The following is a 23432-nucleotide window of genomic DNA, read 5'->3' as shown; positions in this document are numbered from 1 at the left end:
AGTAAGTGAACCTTCAGAATAAAAGTTCAAACCTACCCTTGCAGCATTCCTCCTCTCAAACATCTTGTAATAAAGATGGAGATTAAACCATGGTAAGAGAAAGAGAATAGGGGCAAACACCTCCAAGATGGAATAAACCCAGTATGGACTAATGAAGCAGCCTTAGGTCTTGGTTTCCCTGCCTCCAAACTTCCACAGTGGTACTTCCTGCACCCTCTCATATGGCACTTATTAATTTCTACCTTGTTTTATGCCTCAGAAGACTTTATGCCTTGTCTTCTGGATTTGCAGCTCCATTTCTCACAAATTCGAATGTCCCACAGCTCCCACTGCAGTGCCTTACTTGTTTAAAGCAAAGGAGAATCTTAATTTCACAAGTTCTGACAGTAGTTCCGGTATATTCCAGACCAGGGGTGGCCAAACTTTTTTCAACGTTTTTTACCAAGGGCCATACGCGGTAAAATACACAAAGAGCCGAGGGCCACTGGGCCACTCACTCGAGGTGAAGTACGTATTGCCTCACCTGGTTTATTTAAGTAAACTAAATATATTTTTGGAATTTGCTGCGGGCCAATTAACAATGGATTGCGGGCCGCAGTTGGCCTGCAGGCCGCAGTTTTGACACTCCTGTTCCAGACCATACAACAATTCCAAAGCATTACTCAACAGAAGATTCAAAGGGCCTACTTTAACTAATGGATGAGAACATATCAAGTGCTTTTAAGAAAAATGGTTGTTTCTGAAGCACTTCAGTGTATTTAAAATAGCCTGTAGTTTCAGCGTTAAGAATGAGGAGAATAAACATTTCCTTGGAGCTGCTCCTGGGGACGCCATCTCCATTGCAGAGGGGTTCCAAGACCACTGAGCAGTAAAGTAATAAGTCTATAAGGGCAAATGGGGTTTGCATAGCTAGCCTTTCTTCTCCCCCTTTCCCTTGGATGAGAGCTGTTCTTCTCAGCAAATTGTGCCCCTCCAGACAAAGCCTGCCCTGGCCCCAGGGGGCTCCCCGGGTGGGTAAGTCTGACTCATTTTGGGGTTCAGCAGTGGGAAGCCCACTTCCTTGCGGATACAACTCACATTAGCTCTATGAGGGATAAAGGTGATTTTTGGCATGTATATTACTTGCTGACAATGTACTTTTCTTTGTCAATTTGTTCAGAATCTGGGAAGGGAAGGATGGTGTTATTTAATGGACTCCCTCAAAAATTCCAACACCCCCCCTACCCCAGTAATTTGGATAATTAAGAGGCCTACTATCAGGAAATTCCAGAAAAAGGCCCTATGTATGTCTCTATCAGCATTACGTACCCAGCCTACCTCTGCATACATTGCTCAGGACATGGCTGGAAATCCATCCTCTTCTCTAGAGACACCCACTTTATAAGTGATATGTCCAGAAAAGTAAAAATCACCCTATAACCCACTCCTCATTATCTGTGGAATTATCCAAATTAAGTGTTTTTAATAGCTGTTACTTGGGATACTGGCTGCCATCGTTAGGACAAGGGAAAGGTACAAAAGGCTACAAGGAAAGACTATACATCCCATCAGGAACAGCTATGAACAAGGTTCAGATAAAACACACAGTCCTCTCCACCAAAAGCAGCAGACCGCATCGGTACTACCACTGCACATCAAGACGCTGAATGGTTCGTCTACTCGGCAGGAAAGCACTGAAGAGGCATCCCGGAAGGTTCGGAGAGAGCGAGTGTACCCAAAACCACATCCTAAATTGGATGTTTCCCACACCCCCTCATCGACCATTAGAAATGGGAAGAGTAGAAACGCGACAGACTTACGTGCTCTTTCATCGCATTAGCCACGGTTTGTGACATCATGATGCAGCAGAGGATGGACACGAGAATGAAGTAGAACGCGTACATGAAGCGGGTGCTCCGGGACTGGCGGATCTTGGGGCAGCAGCCGCAGCACAGGGAGCAACCAGCAGTCCCACAGCAGCAAGCCAGCTAGAAAAGAAACATGGAACATCCTCTTCAAGCCACTGCTTTACAAATCCATTTAACACCAGCCCTGCGCAAGTTGACCTTTCAAGCTACCATTTTTCCGAGCCATCCTGCCCGCAGAACATGCAGGAACAACAGTTTAGTGTGTGAACAAAGCTTTCACCAGAACTGGTCTGATGTTGCTTTTAATGATAAGCATTAAGGCTTGGGAGAGGCCCGATAATTAAATAGAAAAGGCACAATTCATCTGAAGCACTATAATCATTACTCCTTGGCAAAACAAAAAGATCAGCTAAGAGCAGGAGAAGCCAAGAAGAACTAGAAAAAGGCCTACGTGAGGAGAGGAGAACATGAAAAACAGGAAATCGGGCCCAACTAAAGGAACTGTCAAAATCCATGAGCCAAAGAATGAACTGTATGAACACCTGAGAACATGCTGGGATGTAAAGGCTACGCAATGTTATGCTTGCATCCATCCTCCTTGGCAGGAAATAATGGGAATGTCAAATTTGAAGCTCAAAAGGCATAGGTGCCTCTTATGCAGACACTGATTACCACAGCTTCCTGCCCCTGATGGAAAGCTTTCAGGCTAATGGGGCATGGGTGTAGAGCACACACACCTACTTGTACACACACCTTCTATTTGGGGAATCTAGATCTCTCTCTTTTTTAAAAATCTCTGATTGGGCTTTTAATAGCCAATGCCACTACACATAATTTGGGAGCATTAAATAAAATAGGGATTAAGTTTTCAGGTTTGGGTCTGGTGTTAATTTTTTTCCCTTTAAAACTTTTCTTTTTCTTCGAGTAGTTTTAGGTTCACAATAAAATTGAGAAGGAGGCACAGAGATTTCCCGTATACCTCTTACTCCCACATATGCACAGCCTCCCCTTTACCACTCACTCACCAGAACGGTACTTTTTCTTTTTTACCACAAATGAACCTACATTGACATATCGCAATCACCCAAAGACCTTGGTTTACCTAAGCGTTCACTGTGCATTCAGTGGATTTGGACCAATGTGTAATGACATATATCCATCATTATGATATCGTACAGAATACTCCCACTGCCCTAAAAGGAAACTAGATATTTACTAAAGCATAGGGCAGTGGAACACAGTGTTGTTAAAAGTTCAAGCTCAAAGTCACAATACCTGGGTTTGGGGCTTGGCTCTACCACCTACTAACAATGAATCATGAGTAAGTTACTAACCCTTTTAAGATTCCTCATTTATAAAGTGGGGTGGTAACAGTGCTTATGCTTATGTTGTGGTTTCTTGGATGACCTAATCAGACACCTCTGGTGTTAGGGAGAGATTTCTGTTTAGCAAATAGGGAATTCTACAAAGAGATTACCATAAACTACAAATAACAACAAAACCTACATGCATTACATGATGGCCTATACAAAACCTACACCCTAACAATTCAGTCCCTTGATAATGATTTGGAAGGAAGTTCAAGACTTTACACAGCTTCAAAACAAGCATCAATTAGAATGCCACACTATATACATCACTTACAATGAGAAGAGATCATAGGTATACAGGTATAAGACAGCAGCAGTCTATCATTATAAAGATGTTATGACAGATCTTGGGAACACAGACATCCCAAGGTATTTCATCTACTTCATGAAACTGCCATTGTTTGAGCCGTGGGTCATTCTGCACTATTTCATTACTTTAAATTTTTGCTAACGTACTCTCTCCATCTTACTTTCAGTTTTCAAAGCCATTTTCCTCAAAAGACTCTTCTTGCTTCGTAAGGTTAGACCACACTGCTGTAAGATAAGCTATTCTACTTGCGCTGAGCTAACAGATCACACAAGTGGGATCCTAACACGACTGCCAGCGTTGTGTTCTTATGGGCCACTTTTCTTTACAATTCACTCATTCCTATTTTCTATCCCTGATTTTACTACTTCTTTCCACTCACTTGCCCAAACTTCTTTTTCTGGGCCCTGCCTCCCTCCTCCTCAGCTTTCCAAATTCTTTCTCAACTGCCTCTTTCACTGGTTGCTAATTCTTTAGTTCTATGATAACTAGTCTTACTCTATTTCAAATTCAAATGTGATAAAGAAAATATCCTATTTAGGAAAAGAAATATTTTAGAAGCAGTTAATGATTCTCATGATAGAACATTTCCACAGAGAATCAACATTTAAACTTACTATTAGGTTGGTGCAAAAGTAATTGTGGTTTAAAAGGTTAAAAATAATTGCAAAAACCACAATTACTTTTGCACTAACCTAGTATCTCCACAGAAAGGAAAAATGAACAGATCCATACATGTGAGCCGAACCGATCATTTAAAGATAAACAGTGACAGAGGGATGTGATTATGGAAAATATGAAAAGAAAATCATACTGGTTTAATCCTATTCTGTCACTAAAGTCATGTGGCAGGCTATGGCTCTGACTTCTCAAACTTTCCTTACTTTCACTTTCACTCTATATAATGCTATGGTATGAGTTCATTGATAAGATATATAGATAGACAGGTATTAGATAGAATGTATGTATAAATATACACACATGCCTAATATTAAAATCCAACAGCCTTTTTCTACTAGCCTAAAAGTTGTTTAATCAAAGCAAACTATGCCAATACCCAAGGGTACAAGCACATTATCTTTAGCTAAATAAACATTGATATACACAAAGTAGAAATTCAAAATAGCATCTATAAAAGAAATGGTATCTCACAGTCCTGCTGACTTCCTACTTCTTTCTGGGAAAGCAACCACCCCTGCCACTTATACCTTTACTATTCTGAGCATGTCACTTCCCTGATCCTTACTTTCAAAACTGGGAAATTTCAAAACAGCCTAATTTCCAGGGCTGTCACAAGCTTGAAGACAAGTGCCAGTGTCTTGTTACTCCTGGCTCCAGAGGGCCAGAACCTTTCACTGAACAAATGAGGGTGTGAAAAAACAAATAACATGTAGAATGTACAACACCAAGAATGAACCCTAATATAAGCTATGGAGTTCGGAGAATAATGATCTGTCACTATGGGTTCATCAACTGTAACAAATGTACCACTCTGGTGGGGGGTGTGGAAAAGGGGAGCGGCTATGCATGTGTGGGGTGGAGGGTATATGGGAAATCTGTGCTTTCTTCTCAATTTTGCTGTGAACCTAAAACTGCTGAAAAAAATAAAGTCTATTAAAAAATAATAGCAACAGAGAAATAAACAAGACAGTACCCATCTATGGCTCAATCAATGGATGCTGAATGAATAACGTATGGTAAAGTCATAAGGACAACACTCCTCAAACAAAGGGGCTGGCAATCCCACTCCACAGGGCCAAGTGCACGTCATGTACCACACTCTGAATTTCTCACACCTGCAGTATATCACAAAGTATTAGGGCTTTAATTTGTAGATACTGCACACTCTCCTTTTCCACAAGAAATTATTCCGTACTTGGGAAGGACCCAAGATCATCTCTTTGGAGGGCAATGCTTGCAATTCTTCTAGAAGTTCATCCGGCACGTACACTTACACGGGGGCACAGAGAGTTAGGTATGAGGTTGTTCATTACAATCATGGAATCAGTCTTATTCTCCAGCGCCACAAGGACTCAATAAATGAATTTTGGGCTATCTATACAATACAATGTAGTTAAAAAGTCAGCGTTATGGGCTGAACTGAGTCTTCCCACCCCCAAAAATCCACATGTTGAAGTCCTAACCCTCAGTACTTCAGAATATGTGGATGTAGGGTCCTTAAAGAGGTCATTAGGGTTGGAAAAGGTCATTGGAATGGGCCCTAATCCAGTATGACTGGTGTCCTTAGAAGACGAGGTTAGGACACAGACACACAGAAAGACCACGTGAAGACACAGGGAGAAGACGGCCACCTGCAAGCCTAGAAGAGGGGCCTCAAAAGAGACCAACCATTCTGACTCCTTTATTTCAGACTTTCAGCCTCCAGAACTGTGAGAAATTAAATTTGTGTTGTTTAAACCACCTAGCCTATGGTAGTTTGTTATGACAGTCCCAGCAAAGTAATCATTATGCCTTGGTATTTTATGTGTATCTTTATGTGTGTGTGGTGTGTGTGTGTGTGTATACAATGACCACTAACACTGATCATATGTCCAGTGGCCCTAAATGTGAGGAGGAAAAGGAGACATCTACGCATACTTCTCTGTTCTACTCTGTCTGGGTTTTTACCATGTGCTTATATTACTGTCATAATTTTTAAAAGAAAGGAAAAGTGATTAAGAAAAGCAACTAAGTTTGAAGATACTGATATAAAAGCCATTTGCAAAAGTGGCATTGACTTATATATTTTTTCCTTTCTGAAGAAACTTCCCCTCCCCAAACATAGTGAAAAAGAAAAATCTCAAAGAGCCCTTCTCACCCTCCCTCTAGCTAACTTCCTTTGAAATAGAAACAACATGTATAGCAAAGGCTTTTCTAAATACAAGGTGCTTTGTCCTTGCCAGGGCAAGAGTCAACATGAGAAGAAAAGCCAGCTGCTTGCTGCTACCTGGAGCTGAGCCTCACCTCCGAGGGTTATTTTTCTTCTTCTAAGGACCCCACCCACCCTCCCAATACACACACATAAACATACAGACATACACACATATCACGATAAATAAATATCAGTCTCCCTCCCTGTCTTCCCCACTGGCCTTGGGCACAGATAGTTCTTCTAAGGACTGATCCTAGGCATGTAAACAAATGATCATAGAAACACCAGCAGCCCTAGTAACTTCCAGGTTCTAGCCAATTAAAAAGCACAATTCACTACCTAGAATTCCCAGCTGGCAACATCAACTAGAAACAGCAAAGAATCAGGAAGAAAGCCAAACAAACGCATAATCAGCATACACACACATTGGCATGTGCACACACACACACACTATACTCATAAAAGTCCCTCCGTCTCTCTTCCCTCCATCAAGTCTTGTTTTCACAGTTGCAACAGGCTTGGGCTACCAGGTTCTTAAGCCCACAGGGTCTAGGAGGGACTAACTGGAGGGAAGGGCACAGATCTGAGAACAGGAGGACCTGGATTCTCACTGTGCTGCACTGGGTCAGTTACCTTCCCTCTCTGGGTCTCGGCTTTCTTCACTTGTAAATTGAAGGGGCCTAGGTAGGCAGAAGATGGCAGGTAAAGAGATTTCATCTCACATTCATCTCTCATTCTACTCATCATGACCATGGTGTCCTGGAATGCCATGCTGAGGTGGGTTCTAAGGCTAAATGTCTTAACGGGGAAGATGCAGAGATCAATGAGTCCCATACGCTAGAGGTGTGGTGGCATCCATGCTTCATTCTTGTCATCCCTGTAAGAGGTGACTGACATCCCTACCACCCATAAATTCTTAGATGTTGAAAAACAAACTGCAAGAGGCTCGCACACTGAGTTAACCTCAAAGCAAGAAAGAAGCAAGAAAAATCCATCAAGAACTGCACAGTGGAGCAGTCAAAAGCTCTTCAAGCACCCCACAGGTAATGTGAGCATCAGTCTATTGCTTCACAGCCTGTGCTCTGCAACGTAGAGCTCACACAAGACTGCAGTAACTCACATTCCTGACGATGGCCCTGGAATCACACTGTCACGTTCCCTTCATTTCACTTAGGAAGGCAATAAAATGCGTGGGACACGTCTGTCACAAGAATCATCCCAAATGTGGGTCACATTTTTTTAGTTTCAATGCTTTAGTGTTTAAGCATGTAAATCCCTCAGCAATGTGGAAAACATTTATTCAGAAAGATTTATTCCTCGAGGATCTGGAGAGCCAAGTTGGCTTTGGTGCATCTAACTTAAGTCCAAACTGCCAAAGGAAAGAAATCTTCAAATTTGACACCGCCCTTCATTCAGTCCCTTCTCTGTCTTAGAAAAACAGGAGCCCTCGCAGAACTGACAAAAGACAGAAGAGATTTTTGTTAACTACATTAATTATAATACTGTTCCTTAATAAGTGGCAAAGGGAGGGGGTAGCTGTAGGGAAGTTTCTCAAAAATTAAAAGTTGTTGAAGCTGTTAGCAGAACCCGGTGTTCCTGGGTATTCTGGGGGGTTATAATATCAAGGGAACAGATGATAGAAAAACATTAAAGACATAAAATTGGGTTCAAAATTTTTCATTAAACAGTGGCTCTCTATCCTTTAACCATATTTCGATTTCCACGTCTTTCAGTAATACACAATATACTACTTATGCAATGTCACGACCCACTTTCCTTCCTTCCCCTTTGAGGCTTTAGAATCACTGTGGTCAGTAGAGAGGCAAGGAACAATTGATTCTACTTTGATAGCAATATTCATTTAAATTCTGGACTCCACAAACAACATTTTGCAGCTCATTCTCTTCACTCCAGGTTCAGAAATAGCTTCCCATTGACTCACACAGATCTTTTTTTCCCCACAACAAGGAGGCAGTGATGGCGGTAAATATCAACTCTTGCCTGCATGGTGCCAGGTGCTGTCCTAATTGGTAGCTATGCAAGGGATTGATGGGATTGAATCCAGGAGAACAAGAACACACAATTCCTCTGCTTGATAAAGGAATACCTCCCAGCACCACCAGTAGAGTTGCAGGTAGTCCATAATCCACAAAATGATTGTTTCATAAAACTCAACACACACACACACACACACACACACACACACACACACTCAACACATTTTTATACTGTGTTAGATGGTTGGTTTGAGGCTTACAGCGGATTTCTCCTTATAAAAGAATATAGAACAACCTACTAAAACTTACTTAATCAATAATAATATTAGCTAACAATAATTAACATTTAGTAATCTCTTATTCTCTGCAAGGTACAACTATTATTATCAGCTATTGTCACCTCCACTTTACAGAGCTGAGATCGAGGAGGCTCAGAGCAATTAGGCAACTTATAATCAAAAAGCTGGTACGTGGTAGAGACAGGATTTGAATCTAGTAGGCTCTCTACCATTCTGCTCTACTTACTGCTGGTGTAGAGGGGGGAACAAAACAGGTAAAACTCACCTGAAACCTTGGTTTCCTACCGAAGGGAAACCGGCTACGTGGGAAGGAGGAGGCAAGAGAGGAAGCTGTTTTTCTCTCCTGTCCTTGGGTGCACCATAAGCATTCAACAAATACATGGAGAAGGCATCTCCCTTTCTGGGCCCCTTCCTCTCTCCCAGGCAACTTCTGGCTTCAGTGGACCTGTGACCTCGAGAGCCCTGGCCCAAGCAGCTCAACCACCCCAATCACCAACCTCCCTATCTCACCACCAAGTCCTACCTCACCTTAAAAGCCTTACTTCTAAATCCTATGGAAAACCAGGCCATTCATTCACTCAACCACTACTTATACTACATACCTACTGTGGGCAGTGTTAATTCCTGGGAATGCAGCAATAAACAAGAGACCCTGTCTCTACCCTCACTAAGCAAGAATATAAATGTAAGAATGACCCATCTATGTGTTGTTTAGAAGAGAGAGAGGAAACCTGGATGTTCAATAAAAGAGTAATGATCAAGGGCAGCCAGATGGCTCAGTTGGTTAGAATGCGGGCTCTGAACAACAGGGTTGCCGGTTTGATTCCCACATCGGCCACTGAGCTGTGCCCTCCACAACTAGATTGAAGAGAACGAGCTGCTGCTGAGCTACCAAAGGGGCGGCCGGATGTTCAGTTGCTTAGAGCGCAAGCTCTTAACAGAAAGGTTGCCAGTTGAATTTCCACATGGAATAGTGGGCTGCAGCCCCTGTAACTAAAGATTGAAAATGGCGATTGGACTTGGAGCTGAGCTGCGCCCTCCACAACTAGATTGAAGGACAATGACTCAAAGTTGATGGGCCCCGGAGAAACACACTGTTCCCCAATATTCCCCAATAAAATAAAATAAATTAAAAAATAAGAGTAATGATCACTAAAATTATGGTACATTCATATTATTAAATACAGTGCACTTATTGAAATTATTATACAGATTATACAGAAATATTCACTATTCACTGCCATGGAAAGATGTCCACACTGTATTAACTGAAAATAGTTAATAACACAAAAGCATAGAAGATGACATCATTTGGGGTAAAAATATGACATATATCAGCAATAACAACAAAAAGCGATACAGAAGGATGTACCTGGATGTCAACATTGTTAATGGAGTTGTAGGATTACGAGCAACTATGCTTTTCTCTATTTTCTAAGCTCTTCGCAACAAGAACATATCTGACAGTTAGGAAAGCATCAGAAGTTTCCATTTTGGAAAAAAACAAAATCATATTCGTGTTCTATCTTGTAGGTGATAAGCACTCCAATATTTGTTAAATGAATCAGCCAGTGAGTAAATGAAATCTAATCAACTTCAGCTATGATTGGTAGGAAACAGCCAGAATGAACTACCACTGGAATTGAGGCATAAAAGTAAAAAATTTTTACTATCCTGTATCTTTAAAAATGGTTAAGATGGGAAATTTTGGTTTTTTTTACCACTATTTAAAAAAAAAGAGAAAATTCCTTACCCATGGTAATTTTTAGAGTTTAATGTATATAAATAAACCTGTACTAGGTAAATATGAAACAAATAAAAATGAAATGAACAAGAAGCTATATATTGGCCTAGCCCAGGAATTAGCTCTTACACATATTGCCTTCACATCAATTTCTTACGTTTTTCTCTTTTGAGTTCAGAGACTACCTTAAAGAGCCAAGGTGTTCACAACCATTTGCCTAACAGTGGCAACAGGATTCTGAGGATTTGTCCGAAAGGAGTTTGACAGGTGGTTTCTCACACAGGTTTCAACATTCTAGAAGTGCTAGTTTCTACCAACCAGCAATCAACAGCATTTCTATGAAAAGTGAGGTCAAGGGTCAGTTTCCTCCCTTAAATGACACTTAGAACCCCTGGGGTCCGAATCTGAAATGGGCAAAGACAGGCTGTGAACACAGTTATAATGAGGCCAGGACAAAACTGTCCTCCTGGCGGGGTGTTCCTTTCTCACAAAAACACAAAAAATTAGGGTTACTTTCAGCACCAAAGAATGTTGATTGAGTTCTCTGTTCTTAGACAACAGTTGGATTCTTTGAATCATTCCATCACATGACCCTCCAAACGCGATGCATTTTAGCAGGTTGCTGGAGAGAACCTATAAGGTTTAAGGTTAAAAGATCAACTAACTCCACTTTCTGGCAGTTCAACAGAAAACAAACATTCCTGGAAAACAGATCATTCAGAGAAGTTTGTCAAACTCAGCCCCATGACACTGGGCGCTGCTAATTCTGTTGGGGGACTGTCCTGTGCACTGTAGGATGTTTAGTAGTGTCCTTGGCCTCTACCCACAAGATGCCAGTAGCAACCTCCCCTTCTTTCTCAGGAGTGGTGACAGACAGAAATGTGTCAGAAAGCTGCCCTCCCTGTCAGTTGAGAACCACTGATTTAGGGGTTAAAAGCAAAAGGTATGGAGTCAGGTTACCCAGGCTCACACCCAAGCTGGAACACTGCCTGGTGATGCGCCTTGGACCAATTCTTTACCTTTCTAGGTCTCAATACCTCATCTGTAAAATGGGAATAAAATACCTACTTCACAGAGTTGATTGTGAGGATTAAAGGAGACAATTCAGGAAAAGTTCTTAGCACAGAGCCTGGCACAGGGTACACACACACACAAAGAAAGCCAGCTGTTCTCATCATCTGCCTCATCATAGCCACCTCCTTCCGCCTCAGAGATGACCACTGTCTTCCCTCCAACTGGTCAATATGGAAAAGAGGTAAAGATGGGAGGGGGCGGGGATCAAATCATTAATATCTAGTTGGTAACAATCTTTTCTTCTGCTCTAACACGGATGATAAATGCATCCATCTATTGATGGAAAGTACTTTTAGAAACAAAACTCCTGAGATCTGAATCCAAGAGAGCAACTTGGGATAAAGCTGTTCCGTGTGAGCAGAAGCACTTCCCGTATGCCCGAAAGCTGAAGTCATCCTTATTTCCAACAAGGAACAAATAAGGCAGTTAGAACACTCATGTGCACCCACGGAAGCCACAAATACCTGCCACAGAACAGGACTGAGAAAGATGAGTTAAGCAAGTTCTAGAGAAAAAAAAAAAGTGTAAGAAAATGAAACTTAGAAATTCAAAATGGACAAGTGTAGGATGTGGGAAGCAAAGTGCTCACTGGGTTTAAACCATTTTTAAAAGTTAGTTTTAAATCTTCTCATCAAAATAAGAAGGGAAACAATCCTGGTTTTTCTACTTTAGATGAGCTTATCAACAAGCAGTTAATGAAACACAAAACCCCAAATCTGCCTGATTGTGTCATGGAGACTACGCTGCAATGGAGAAATCTGCCAAGCCCCTTCCAAGAGGTGCTTCATGCCAGCCAGTCCCCAAGCCCTGCCAAGCCACAGAATGCTTTACAGTCTGGTGACAGAGGACACAGAGCCAACTGCCAACACGATCCAAGTAAGCTCTGGGATGGGGGTGTGGGGGACGAAGAAACTTTCCTCTATCCGCCTAGGTTCTTTTGGCTGTTCTAATAATTAAATCGACATGAGAAAGATTAACAAAATAACCAAATTTAACTGCATACGTACATATGGGGGAAACACACACACACACACACACACAGGAGAGGTTCAAAGACAGAAAGCTAAAATGAGTATATGAGGTATTCTGAGCTGAAGATGAGGCACAATGCCTTGGGGGTTCAGAGGGGAGACAGGTCATGGCAGGATGATAAGAAGAGCAGATGTTCAGTAATTAGACATTTGCCTTGCCCTACAGACAGGTCATAAAAAGTTATTTCTGGTGAAAACTGTTATGGGCAAGGCCCCCAATTTAAACTATCTAAGGGAGAGGTAAAAGTTTATCTTGGGCTGCACGGTCTCAATTGCCTTCAGCTCAAAAGGATTCACATGCCAAAGGGGCACATCTTGGGGAGGCCTGTTCTGAACCCCTTCAGAGAATTGAAATGAGCTCGCTTTAGCAGCTCACAGACTGTTCAGGCAGGGAGCATCTCAGAGCTCAGGCGGGCCAGTGATGTCAAGGGGTTAGCAGTACACTAAGGAGTCCAATGAAATTCTACATGCAACTCCAATGCATAACACATGTGGATGCACTAGGTATAATACTACAAAGGTACTTGCCTACAACAAATATTTATTGAATGCTTACTAGTGACCAGGCACTGGTCTAGGAGCTAGTGGTACAGCGCCTCTCCTCATGAAGCTTATATTCTAGTGGATTTATATCAAACTCAGCATCCCAAAATTCTACCCAAACTGAGACAGGTCACAGCACCTAGGCTGAAAGCCTCTGATCCAAGCCATTCCTCTCCTTTTCCTGACGTGAAATACTAGGCCCAGAAAGGTTAGGTGATTTGCTCAAGGACAAATCCAGTGATGGGAATCAGTGGACCAGCAAAAACCACACCAGTTCAAACAACTCCGTAATCTGGAGGAAGGAGGAGCTAATGACTCAACCTCTGGGTCTCACACTTCTGTTATCTATAGTGCGATAAACTAACAGACATTCAAAACAAGTAAATGAGCCACTGTAAGTAGGTTTAATCGATGCTTTGCTAACCCTAGAAAGAAAGCAGCAAATGTCTAAGTGTCTAGTACACTTTGAAAGGTTTTCACAACAGTTAAAATGAGAGGCTGGCCTCGTACACTATGAGTTAACTCTGGGGTGAACACAAAAAACTGAATGCTCGTGACAGTTATAGGCTATGGTTGGTAAATGCCCAACCCCTTGATAAACCTCCCTCCCTTCTGAGAAGGAGACAGCAAAAAACTCCCACCCCCCATCCTACACACAAACCACATGCAGGGCCAACTGCTGGCCACTGTCCCTGCCCATACCACAGAAAGAAGCCACTACTCAAAAGACACCTCTGACCCACTGCCTGATGACAAGATGCCTCTCTCTGAAGGTTAGTCCAGGTCCAATGCCTGCCTCTGTGCAAGGAAAAACTTGCACACACCCTCTACCTTAGATTTTCCAGCAGTCAGGATTTTACATAATCCTATTCTTTATCATTCATAAAATGCCCAACAAAAGGTGACACTTCAAACCGGTTTTCACATAAATGAAGACAAATTGGAAAACAGAAATGTCAGACAGGGGGCAGGAGCAAGAAGGGGAGAGGGAGGGAAAGACCCACACTTGCTTCCACTCCTGTTTCTCCTGGGGAAATGCAGGCCTCACGTCCCTCCTACATGGTTACCCTTACCCCTCCCTCTAAGACACTGCATCTTTCTGGATGAAAGCCTGGTGGCCATGTGAAAGGTCCTGGTTTAACAGCTATTTCTTGAAGCTGAGGTTAACAGCTATACTGTTTTCTTACAGCTGAGGAAACTTTCTCACAGTTAATTTCACCTTTCAGCAGTCCCTCCAAACTTCAGGAAGCCTTCTTTCCGGCTCTTCCCTCTTCATCCTTGGAATCCATCTCCTTCTCCCACTTCTAACTTAAGAGGAAGGAATGAATAGGCGTGTGCCTTTCTCAAGCAAATATCCGCATTTGACTGCTTTTTCAACTGAAAAATATGCCCAATGGATTGTATTGGCACCCCCTCTATCCTCTTCTAACCAGGTCTGCACGACAAGGCCAGTGGGCACGAGCCCTAGGCAGCACTGGTGAAGATGCTTTGCTTCAGGTACGGGCTGTCACAATGGCACCAACTGGCAGAGAACCATCACACACATGCAACTCCCCCGTCCAACCATCCCCCCAACTTGAGAAACATCCTGTTAATGTTCTTTGCAAAACACTTTTGCAAAAGGAACCAGGGCCAAATGAAGGAGCCCATGAATCCTCTTTTTTCTATCAAAATATCAACAGAAATAAAAATATTCTTATATAGAGGGTCTCTATCTCAACTTTCACCTTATTTTTTATTCATCAGGGAATATCTTATGTGAGTGAGGTTGGGGGTCAGAGGGGAGTCTAAAAAGGGTTTGACCCTGGGCATTCTTTTGAATGAAATAAGTCACTTCCTCAGATTGGGAATGGTGTTTTCCTTTTCTTCTTAAAAGTATAAAGATACAGTTCTTCTATCTGCCCTAGACTATGCAGACCATCACCTCAGCACCAAAATCAAACACAACAGACCACAAAGCCCGGCTGATGCACACACTAAATCAACTGCCATTGGTCAACAGGCCAAGGGGTAGGTACTTCAGGAAATGGACCTTAATTACTGTTATTTGTTGAGTCAAACCCAGCATTTCTCAGTCAGCTGGGTGGAGTGGGTGTCATACTGAGCAGAGGGCTCCTTTGAAGACTGAAACCCTTGGTATTCAGGGAGCCCCAAAGGTAGGAAGCACAGGTCTGGGCCAGGGCAGTGCTGAACGACGGTGGGGACAGTCGTCTGGACAGACGGTGCCTCTAAAATGGGAGCTCCTCCCCCCTCCTCCATGGACAGAAAGAAATCAGACAGCCCTAGGCCTGAACTCCCAGACAGGAAGTGGGGGGATGGGGAAAAGTAGGAAACAAAACATCTCTCTGGATCCTGACCTGATGGTGGCAGGAGGAGAGGACCTGCGGTAAACAACTTTAGAGCTTGCTTGAGTGAGGAGTAAAACAGGTTTGGCTGGAAACATGGGTGTGAGCCCCAGGCAAGTACAAAAACTGGGGCTTGGAGCAACGTGGAAGAGGGGATGGAAAAAGGAGGTAGACAAGTAAGTCACGGGGATGGAACATACGGCGTGGCGTGGTCATACAGCCAGTAATATTGTGATGGCAGAGCACGGTGTCAGCCGGTCGCGGGACTTACAACTACGGTGTACACCTGAAACTGATACAATACTGTATTTTAGCTATATTTTTTAATAAAAATCTTTTTTAAAAAAGGAAGGGAAATAAAAAAAGAAAAGAAAAAGGAAGTGGAGCAAGGCCCTCAGACAAGACCAGAGAAGAAAAAAGGGAGATATCGCTTCACAGCAAATGCAGAGAGCACTGGACAAATTCTACAGTAGCTTTCCAAGTGTGGCTCATGGGCCAGCTCCTGGGAATCACTGGGAGCCTGTCAGCTCCCACCCCCGACCTACTGACTCATAATAAGCTCCCCAGGTGATGGATGGCTGGTTCAAAGTCTTACTCAAGCTTGGGGAACTCTAGTGAGTGCTTTCCTTTTCAGTGACAGGGCCTTCTCTTCTGAGCATCCAGTATCTGAAACAAGCCCAACAGCAGGCACAGGTGTGTATTCAAACTGCACCTTTAAATAGTCCTGTGTTTAAAGATGACATTCCACACACCTCACGGCAAGTTTCCCTAAGTTCTTCATTCAGAAGGACTCGTCAGTGATGGCAAATAAGGAAAGCAAGTTTCTAGGGAACAAATACTACTTCAATATCACAAGATAAGGGAATTATGACAGACTAAAAAAGATGTCTAAGTAATTTAATACGGAAAAATGCCAATGGATACAGCCTTGGGAAAAGATAAATCCACTAAAATATTCACCAGAGTGACGAAGTTAGATGATCGTTCTTTTCTTTATCTTGTCCTGGTTTTTTCAGGTTTTTAACATTAGCATGAATTTCATAATACGTTGTCTAAATTAAGAGAAAATTATGCATGAATCGAAGAGTAGAAATCTTCTGATCCATAAAAAAGTAAAAAGTAAAAAAGCCCATTTAATTTGCTACCATGGCATTTGCTAAAATGCCATGACTTGCTATTTTATGTATAAAATTCATTTTATTGGGGTACATTAAGAGCAACATAACCTTGGCAAAATCAAAGACTATCAGAAGAAATGGATTTCAAGGATAACTATAATAGAAATGGTCCCAACTTCTCTCTGTGGTAAGCCCCTCTAAGACTGCTTTGACATGGGGGAACATCTTATTGTACTGTCCTCCATGAAGCATCACCCCACCAAGCAACCATGTTTGGTCACTGTTTTCAAGAGATTTCTCAGTGGCAGGGAAAAGTTTTGCTGATCCACTATCTCCAGCCATTACCTCTCATCGTCACCAGCAAGTTTGGTGTCTACAAGGAGGCTTAACAATTTGTGATATGGTGGTTCCTGAACAGAGACTTTACTCTGTAAGCATAAAATTGGTCCACGTGAGACAAGACCCAAACCTGTGGTCTTATCTGCTCCAACCCAAGAGTTCTTAAACTCTGCTCCTTTATCACTCCTACTATGTCACCTGCGGGACCAAGAGGTCCATCAGTGACATTAAATCATGGTAGATTTCTCCTCATTTGCTGGAACAAAATATAGTTATTTTCTATATTCTTGATGCTCTGGCATCTGGGGCCTTGCTGACCTAGAAGGCATTGTCCCTCCCAGGGCTAGCCAATTCCTAGAGATAGCAAATTACTCCTATGCTACCTAATATACCATGCCTGTGCAAATCAATCAATCTAGGGCCCAAATTCTGGACCTCCTCTTCTGTTTGGCTCGTACACTCCAGGATATTAACAGTTCTCTACCCAAACCATCCTAGGTCCAAGTACCAGACAACTAGAGACCACCCCTATGCTCCAGCGCCCACTGAAATTATTCAAGCGAGCCAATCCTAAACCAGCTTACCCTGCCTTGCCTTGCCTTTCCCAAGGAGAGCATAATCAAGTCTCCCGACCATGCTTTCCCCTCGCCCCTTCTGCCTCCAGACTGACCCCGGGGTTTCCCCCATGTGGCTCTGCATGCATGCATGCATGGGTAACCCCTTCTCTTTAGGAAATGTGAATAACAAACTCTTTTCAGTGGCAGTCATCTCTTGGTCTGTTGGCTTCACAATACCTGGATAATAATTAAACCTATGTTTTAAAACATACCCCCAAAACAACTTCATTTTAATAACAGTTTTCATTTTTTAATCCCATAAATTTTCCTTAAGCCTTCACTACCTGCTCCCAATTATGTACGGGAGAGGGCAAACAGATCACATCACAAAATTAATGGAAAAGTAGGAATAAGAAAATGATATTCAGCTTGCTGTTTCATGAACAAATATGCTTGGGATTTTATAGGACATATATAAAATCATATTCTGCTATAAAATCATATCTAGTTCATATCACTAACTTCCTCAGTAAGGAAAACCATGCTTTTCAAAGGGTATCCCACCCTGAGAACAAATTTAAATGTCAATATTCTAATGAAATTAAAATTCATTTTCTAGACTTAAATTGTTGCTGCCCTAGGCATTCAGAATAACTAGAAATGAAGCATTCCAGAGCAGGAAAACAAAACAAAAAAAGGAGCTGTCAGGAATAAATAGAAACCTGAATATTTAACCTTCGATGATACCACTTCCCACTTATCAATTAGAAAGTAAGAGGGGCTGATGGCAGGCATTTTAGCCAATGTCCAGTCTTCCCAAAGAAGGCAAAGAAGAAATTGGGGGAAATGTAGAGAAAATAGGGTAAAACAGGCAGCAGAAACAACCGTAACCAAAGCAACAGCTACTGACATATTTGTTCAAACATAATTTATTGAGTACCTATTATATGCAACATATACTTTACTAGATTCTTTCTATACATTACAGAATTTAATGTTCACCGTAACTTTATCATCAACCTTTATTATAGATAAGAAATTTGATCAAATAGCAAAGACACACTTAGTAACTGGAAGAACTGGGATTTCTGCCTCAGTCAGGTGCCCCCTAAGTCCATTTTCCCCCTACTTTATCATGTTTAATTATCAGAGTAATGTATTTTTTGGCGGGGGTGAAGGAGGGCAAGAACTAAATACTTCCCCTGCTAGTCTAACACAATGCCTTTCTGCAAATTAGAAAAAGGCACAGCGTGAGCCAGGGATAGGAACTGCACTGCAGCTCTCCCTCCCCTCTCAGCTGGTTACCTTTGTGCAGAATACAAACTGGGTGACCTGGTATGGCAGCCTAGTGCTAATGCTTCCCCACTCTGCCTCCCTTAATCCTCCTGCCTGGACTAAGTTCCTTTTATAAACTTTCTTAACTCCATCAAACTCATCACAATTGGAATTAGGTATTTTGGGAATGACTTATTTAAAATCTGTCCCCTGCCCGAGACTCTATATTCCATCAAAGCGAAGAGTATCCGTCTTGTTCTAGGCTGTGTCCCTACAACAAAGCCTGGTGCCTGCAACAAAGCAGGTGCTCCATAAATAGTTGTTGACTCTTGCAGGAGTTCATTGTTTACCAGGAGAGGACTCTTACTGAAATAACTGTGGCATGGGATGGACAGGCACAGACTTGAGTGAATGGTGCAGCCTCAGAGGGAGATGTGATTTATAGCTGAGGTCATCTGGGCATGCTCATGGAAGAAGGAGTGTTTTGTTTTTTCTTGGTGGTTTGTTTGTTTTTCATTAGAGCCAAATGTCTGGCACAGACCAAAGGCAAATATAAGAACAATTCTACCATCGAAGAGGAGGCATTTGCTTCTTGATTTTTCTCTTTCCATTTTAAAGATTATAAGGCAGGTATGCCCATTATGGGATTAGAAGAACTGTGTGAACTCTATGTTCCGGGAGCCTGCAACCTAACTTTATAAAATCATAGAGCCAAATTCTTTCTGGGGCTTGCACTTCCCTCATGAGGCTACACTCTTCCGTTCTCACACTTCCAAAATCTAACACTTTGATCACGCCTTCACAAACTTCCTGTCATTCTAACCTGATAACCACCTTACGTGATAGGCAGGCAGAGTAGCATTATTCCCATCATAGAGATGAATGAAACCTAGATAAGTGGCCTTACTTTCAGAACTCGTTCTTGTTCTTTCTAACATAGCACCCTGCAAGGGTAAGAGCAATGACCAGCAAAACTCTAATAGCGCAGAGAGAGAGAGAGGAGACTGTTGACACCAGAAAAGACAAAGACAGAAGCTTTGCCACCTTGATTCTACCATGAAAACGCAGGGTTATATTGTGTGCATGTGCATCCAAGAAGAACAAACAAAGCTCCAGAGGCAGAACAAAGTTCCAGAGCCCCAGCTGTATTTCAAAGTGTCAAACTTCACAGCAAGTTCCACAATTTAAGAAGGCAGAAAATTATATGCTGTGCTGCCATCAAAACACAAAATTAAAGAGGGGAGTGACCTCAGCAACCAGGAAGATCCTTCTTACCCAGTAGTCACTATAAGTAATAGTTACCTACCATTTCTCAAATACATACTTGCCCTGTATCAACACACTACACTAACTAAGGAGCTTTTCAAGACACTCTCCATTTAATCTTCAAAAGGGCCCTGTAATGTAAGTACCACAATCCCCACTTTACAGATGAGAAAACCTGAGTTTCTGATTACAAAGCTCATCAGGATTCCAAAAAGTGTTTTGACATCACCACACCTGCAGGAGACCTGGAATGCACTGTTTTTGAAGCCTCCTCCACCTGCCCCCATAATAGAAATATAAAATCAAGAGACACCAAAACAAGTATATGCACGGAAGGCCCAATATACTCAGAAGAGCCCATTGGACCTACCTCGTCCTCACCTGCCCTCACTAAGTGCCATTCTGAAGGCTTGCTCTAAGTATAGCTATGGCCTTCGGCATCCCAGCATCATTTTAAAAGGCGTTCTTCATTCGTCTTATAAGTTCCAGCAATGGTACTAGGAACAACTTTTCAAATAACAGAAAATTATATTACATATTTTCTAGGTGCCAGCTATGTCAAATTCTTGACATAGAATCATTTCAGCCTCACAACCCCATAATGTAAATACTCATTTCCCATTTTTTCACAAATGGGAAAGTATTACTTATGTTTTTTAGCATGAAAAAGTATGACTTTTTTAATCAGAAAAAAATTTTAAGCCATGCCAACTTTGAAAAAGTAATTACAAGACAAAATAAGTAGAGAAAACATATAAGATGAGAGGAAAAAGGAAAAAAATGGCAATTCCATTTTTGCACATATGAGAAAACTGAAGTGGACGGCAGTGAAGTAATTTTCCTAAGGTCCTGAGATGTGAACTCAGTCTGCTAAATCCTAAAACTCTCACCCAAACTTCTATGGTACCATCTCTAAAGCAGAACAACTATCAAGAGTTGCTGACATATACCCATGATAAAATTATTTTCTATAGAGAGGGATGATGTTTAAAAGTTTCTAGCAATTATTTGACTCCAGTTATTGTGGCACTTGTAGCAAGCATAAAATTTGTCCAATTCTAAAATGTCCCACAATTCACATTTTTCTGCTGTTAACATTAGAATACCTCCTATTCTTTCTAAGATACATAAAACTATTACAAGTTACAATGCAAAACACAGAAAACAAAAACTATACTTAGCCTTAAAGCAAATGTATTGATCAGTTCAGAAAATTCCCTTCCCCTCAAAATATCTCAATACTTGGGCCAGCCCGGTGGCTCAGGTGGTTAGAGCTCCATGCTCCTAACTCCGAAGGTTGCCGGTTCGATTCCCACATGGGCCAGTGGGCTCTCAACCACAAGGCTGCTGGTTCAATTCCTGGAGTCCTGCAACGGATGGTGGGCTCCGCCCCCTGCAACTAAGATTGAACAGGGCACCTTGAGCTGAGCTGGCACTGAGCTCCCGAATGGCTCAGTTGGTTGGAGCACGTCCTCTCAACCACAAGGTTGCCAGTTTGACTCCCGCAAGGGATGGTGGGCTGTGCCCCCTGCAACTAGCAACGGCAACTGGACCTGGAGCTGAGCTGCGCCCTCCACAACTAAGACTGAAAGGACAAAACTTGAAGCTGAACGGCACCCTCCACAACTAAGATCAAAAGGACAACAACTTGACTTGGAAAAAAGAAATCCTGGAAGTACACACTGTTCCCCTTCTCCAATAAAATCTTTAAAAAAAAAAAAAAATCTCAATACTTGACATAGATGTAAACAAATTTTTTGCTAATGTAACAAAACTTGGGATCCTCTCTTTTCAAAGACTGCATAAAACAACACAGTTTTGCAACCAACCTTTGACGTTATCAAATAACTGAAAAACGATCAATAGAAACACAAGAATTTGAACTCACCTACATTAAACATTTATAGTTTAAGTCAACACTAAAAAAGGGTAAAAATAAATAACAGAAACTTGCTCCCCAATGTGGGGAGGAATCTCTTGGCCAGTGAAGCAATAAAAAACACACAAGCTTTCCCACCCCCGCCCTGCCCCATATCGTAAGGATGATGAGATCAGCCACGTCAAGTGCTTAGCCCATGTGCCTGGCACATAATAGGTGTGTTCTACAGTAGCTTGTAGTAGTAAATGCTCATTTCATTCACCACAAGGTTACTTATACTCTGCACCAAGTCACCTCACCTACGTCCACAATGGAGATAACAGTAGCTCCTGCATCACAGGATCATTAGGATGGAAAACATATTCAAAGCGCTTCCAAGTACTTAGAAAGTTAGTAACCAGTGTTATTCTTAGTGCCCTCACAAAGGAAGCTTGGAGGTTTATAGAGCTGGGATCTGCACCTATTATCTCCAAAGCAGCTATCATCTAATTTCTTCAAACTCAACCTGGAGCTGACACTTAGGAAGACTTCACTGGTTGTCAGCTCTCTTCCCACTGCTCAAGGCCACTACTGGGAACAAGGATCCCAAGGGCTCCGTCCTCTTGGCAGCTCAACCCGCTCCAGAAACTTGCAGCTTTAGCATCCTCCGTCCCATCACCCAAGCCTCACATCTGACCAAAAAGCTATTCCCCTTTGTATTTCTGTTTGCCAACTTTCTCCAAAAGAAGGGGGGGTAGGAGGCGTTTTATAACTACTTAACAACAAATAACAACAATGCAGGCAACTGCTTCCATTTATGCAGCACTCACTTCCAAGTGCTGTGACAGACTATTACATGTGGACAATTTCTCCCAATGTGTGAGGCAATTACTTTTATTTTTCTCCCCACTGTAGCAATGAGAAACTTGCGCTCAAGGAAACACACTGTCCAAGGTCACAGCTCATCACTTGGGCTCAAGGAAACACACTGTCCACACTGTCCAAGGTCACAGCTCATCAGAGGTGAAGACAAGACCCAAACCCAGGTGTAGTTACAAAGCCAGTATTCTTAACTGCCTCACCGAACTGAGTGTGGAAAAGAAAAGAGTGAACAACACTTAAAAAAAAATTATTATTATTTTGAAAAACCAAATCAAAATTCATTTTTCAATTAACTTATTGCTTACTAAATGAAAATGTTAAATAAAAACCAGCTATTGCTCCACAGAGCAGGGAAGCATACTTTAGTTCTGACAACTCCATTATTCAGGAACAGTTTAACTTGTGATGTATGGATGACTCCAGTTTCTGCTGCCACAGTATTTATGTTTTGTAATCTGTATAAACAAAACCATCTCTCATTCCTCTAACATCTTCTACAGCCCTGTGTAACTTACAATTAAACTTCTGTAAATATTTAATCTCAGGATCACAAAAAGATGAGTCAGCCATCTGAGAATGACAGAGAATGACTAGTCCCCAGACTGCATTCTCCAGCCTACTCACTGATGGTCCCACTGTCTAAATCCCAGATGAATAATCAATCCCTCCAACGTATAGTCAATTTTTAAAAAATTAATAAAATTGTGA

At 42.0% G+C, this 23432-nt stretch overlaps 1 protein-coding gene across 1 annotated transcript in view; it reads right to left on the bottom strand.

Moving 5' to 3' along the window:
• Positions 1 to 23432, bottom strand: part of SERINC5 (serine incorporator 5) — a 92127-nt gene that overhangs the window by 46090 nt on the left and 22605 nt on the right. Inside the window, exon 2 of the mRNA XM_019728198.3 lies at positions 1800 to 1967. Coding sequence (XP_019583757.1) covers positions 1800 to 1967 — 168 coding nt within the window. The remainder of the gene's footprint in view (positions 1 to 1799; positions 1968 to 23432) is intronic.

This window comes from Rhinolophus sinicus, chromosome 3 (assembly GCF_057876585.1).
Source record: "Rhinolophus sinicus isolate RSI-liver-muscle chromosome 3, RSI-T2T, whole genome shotgun sequence".
In the NCBI taxonomy this organism is placed as follows: domain Eukaryota; kingdom Metazoa; phylum Chordata; class Mammalia; order Chiroptera; family Rhinolophidae; genus Rhinolophus; species Rhinolophus sinicus.
This window is presented reverse-complemented; position numbering and strand designations above follow the sequence as displayed.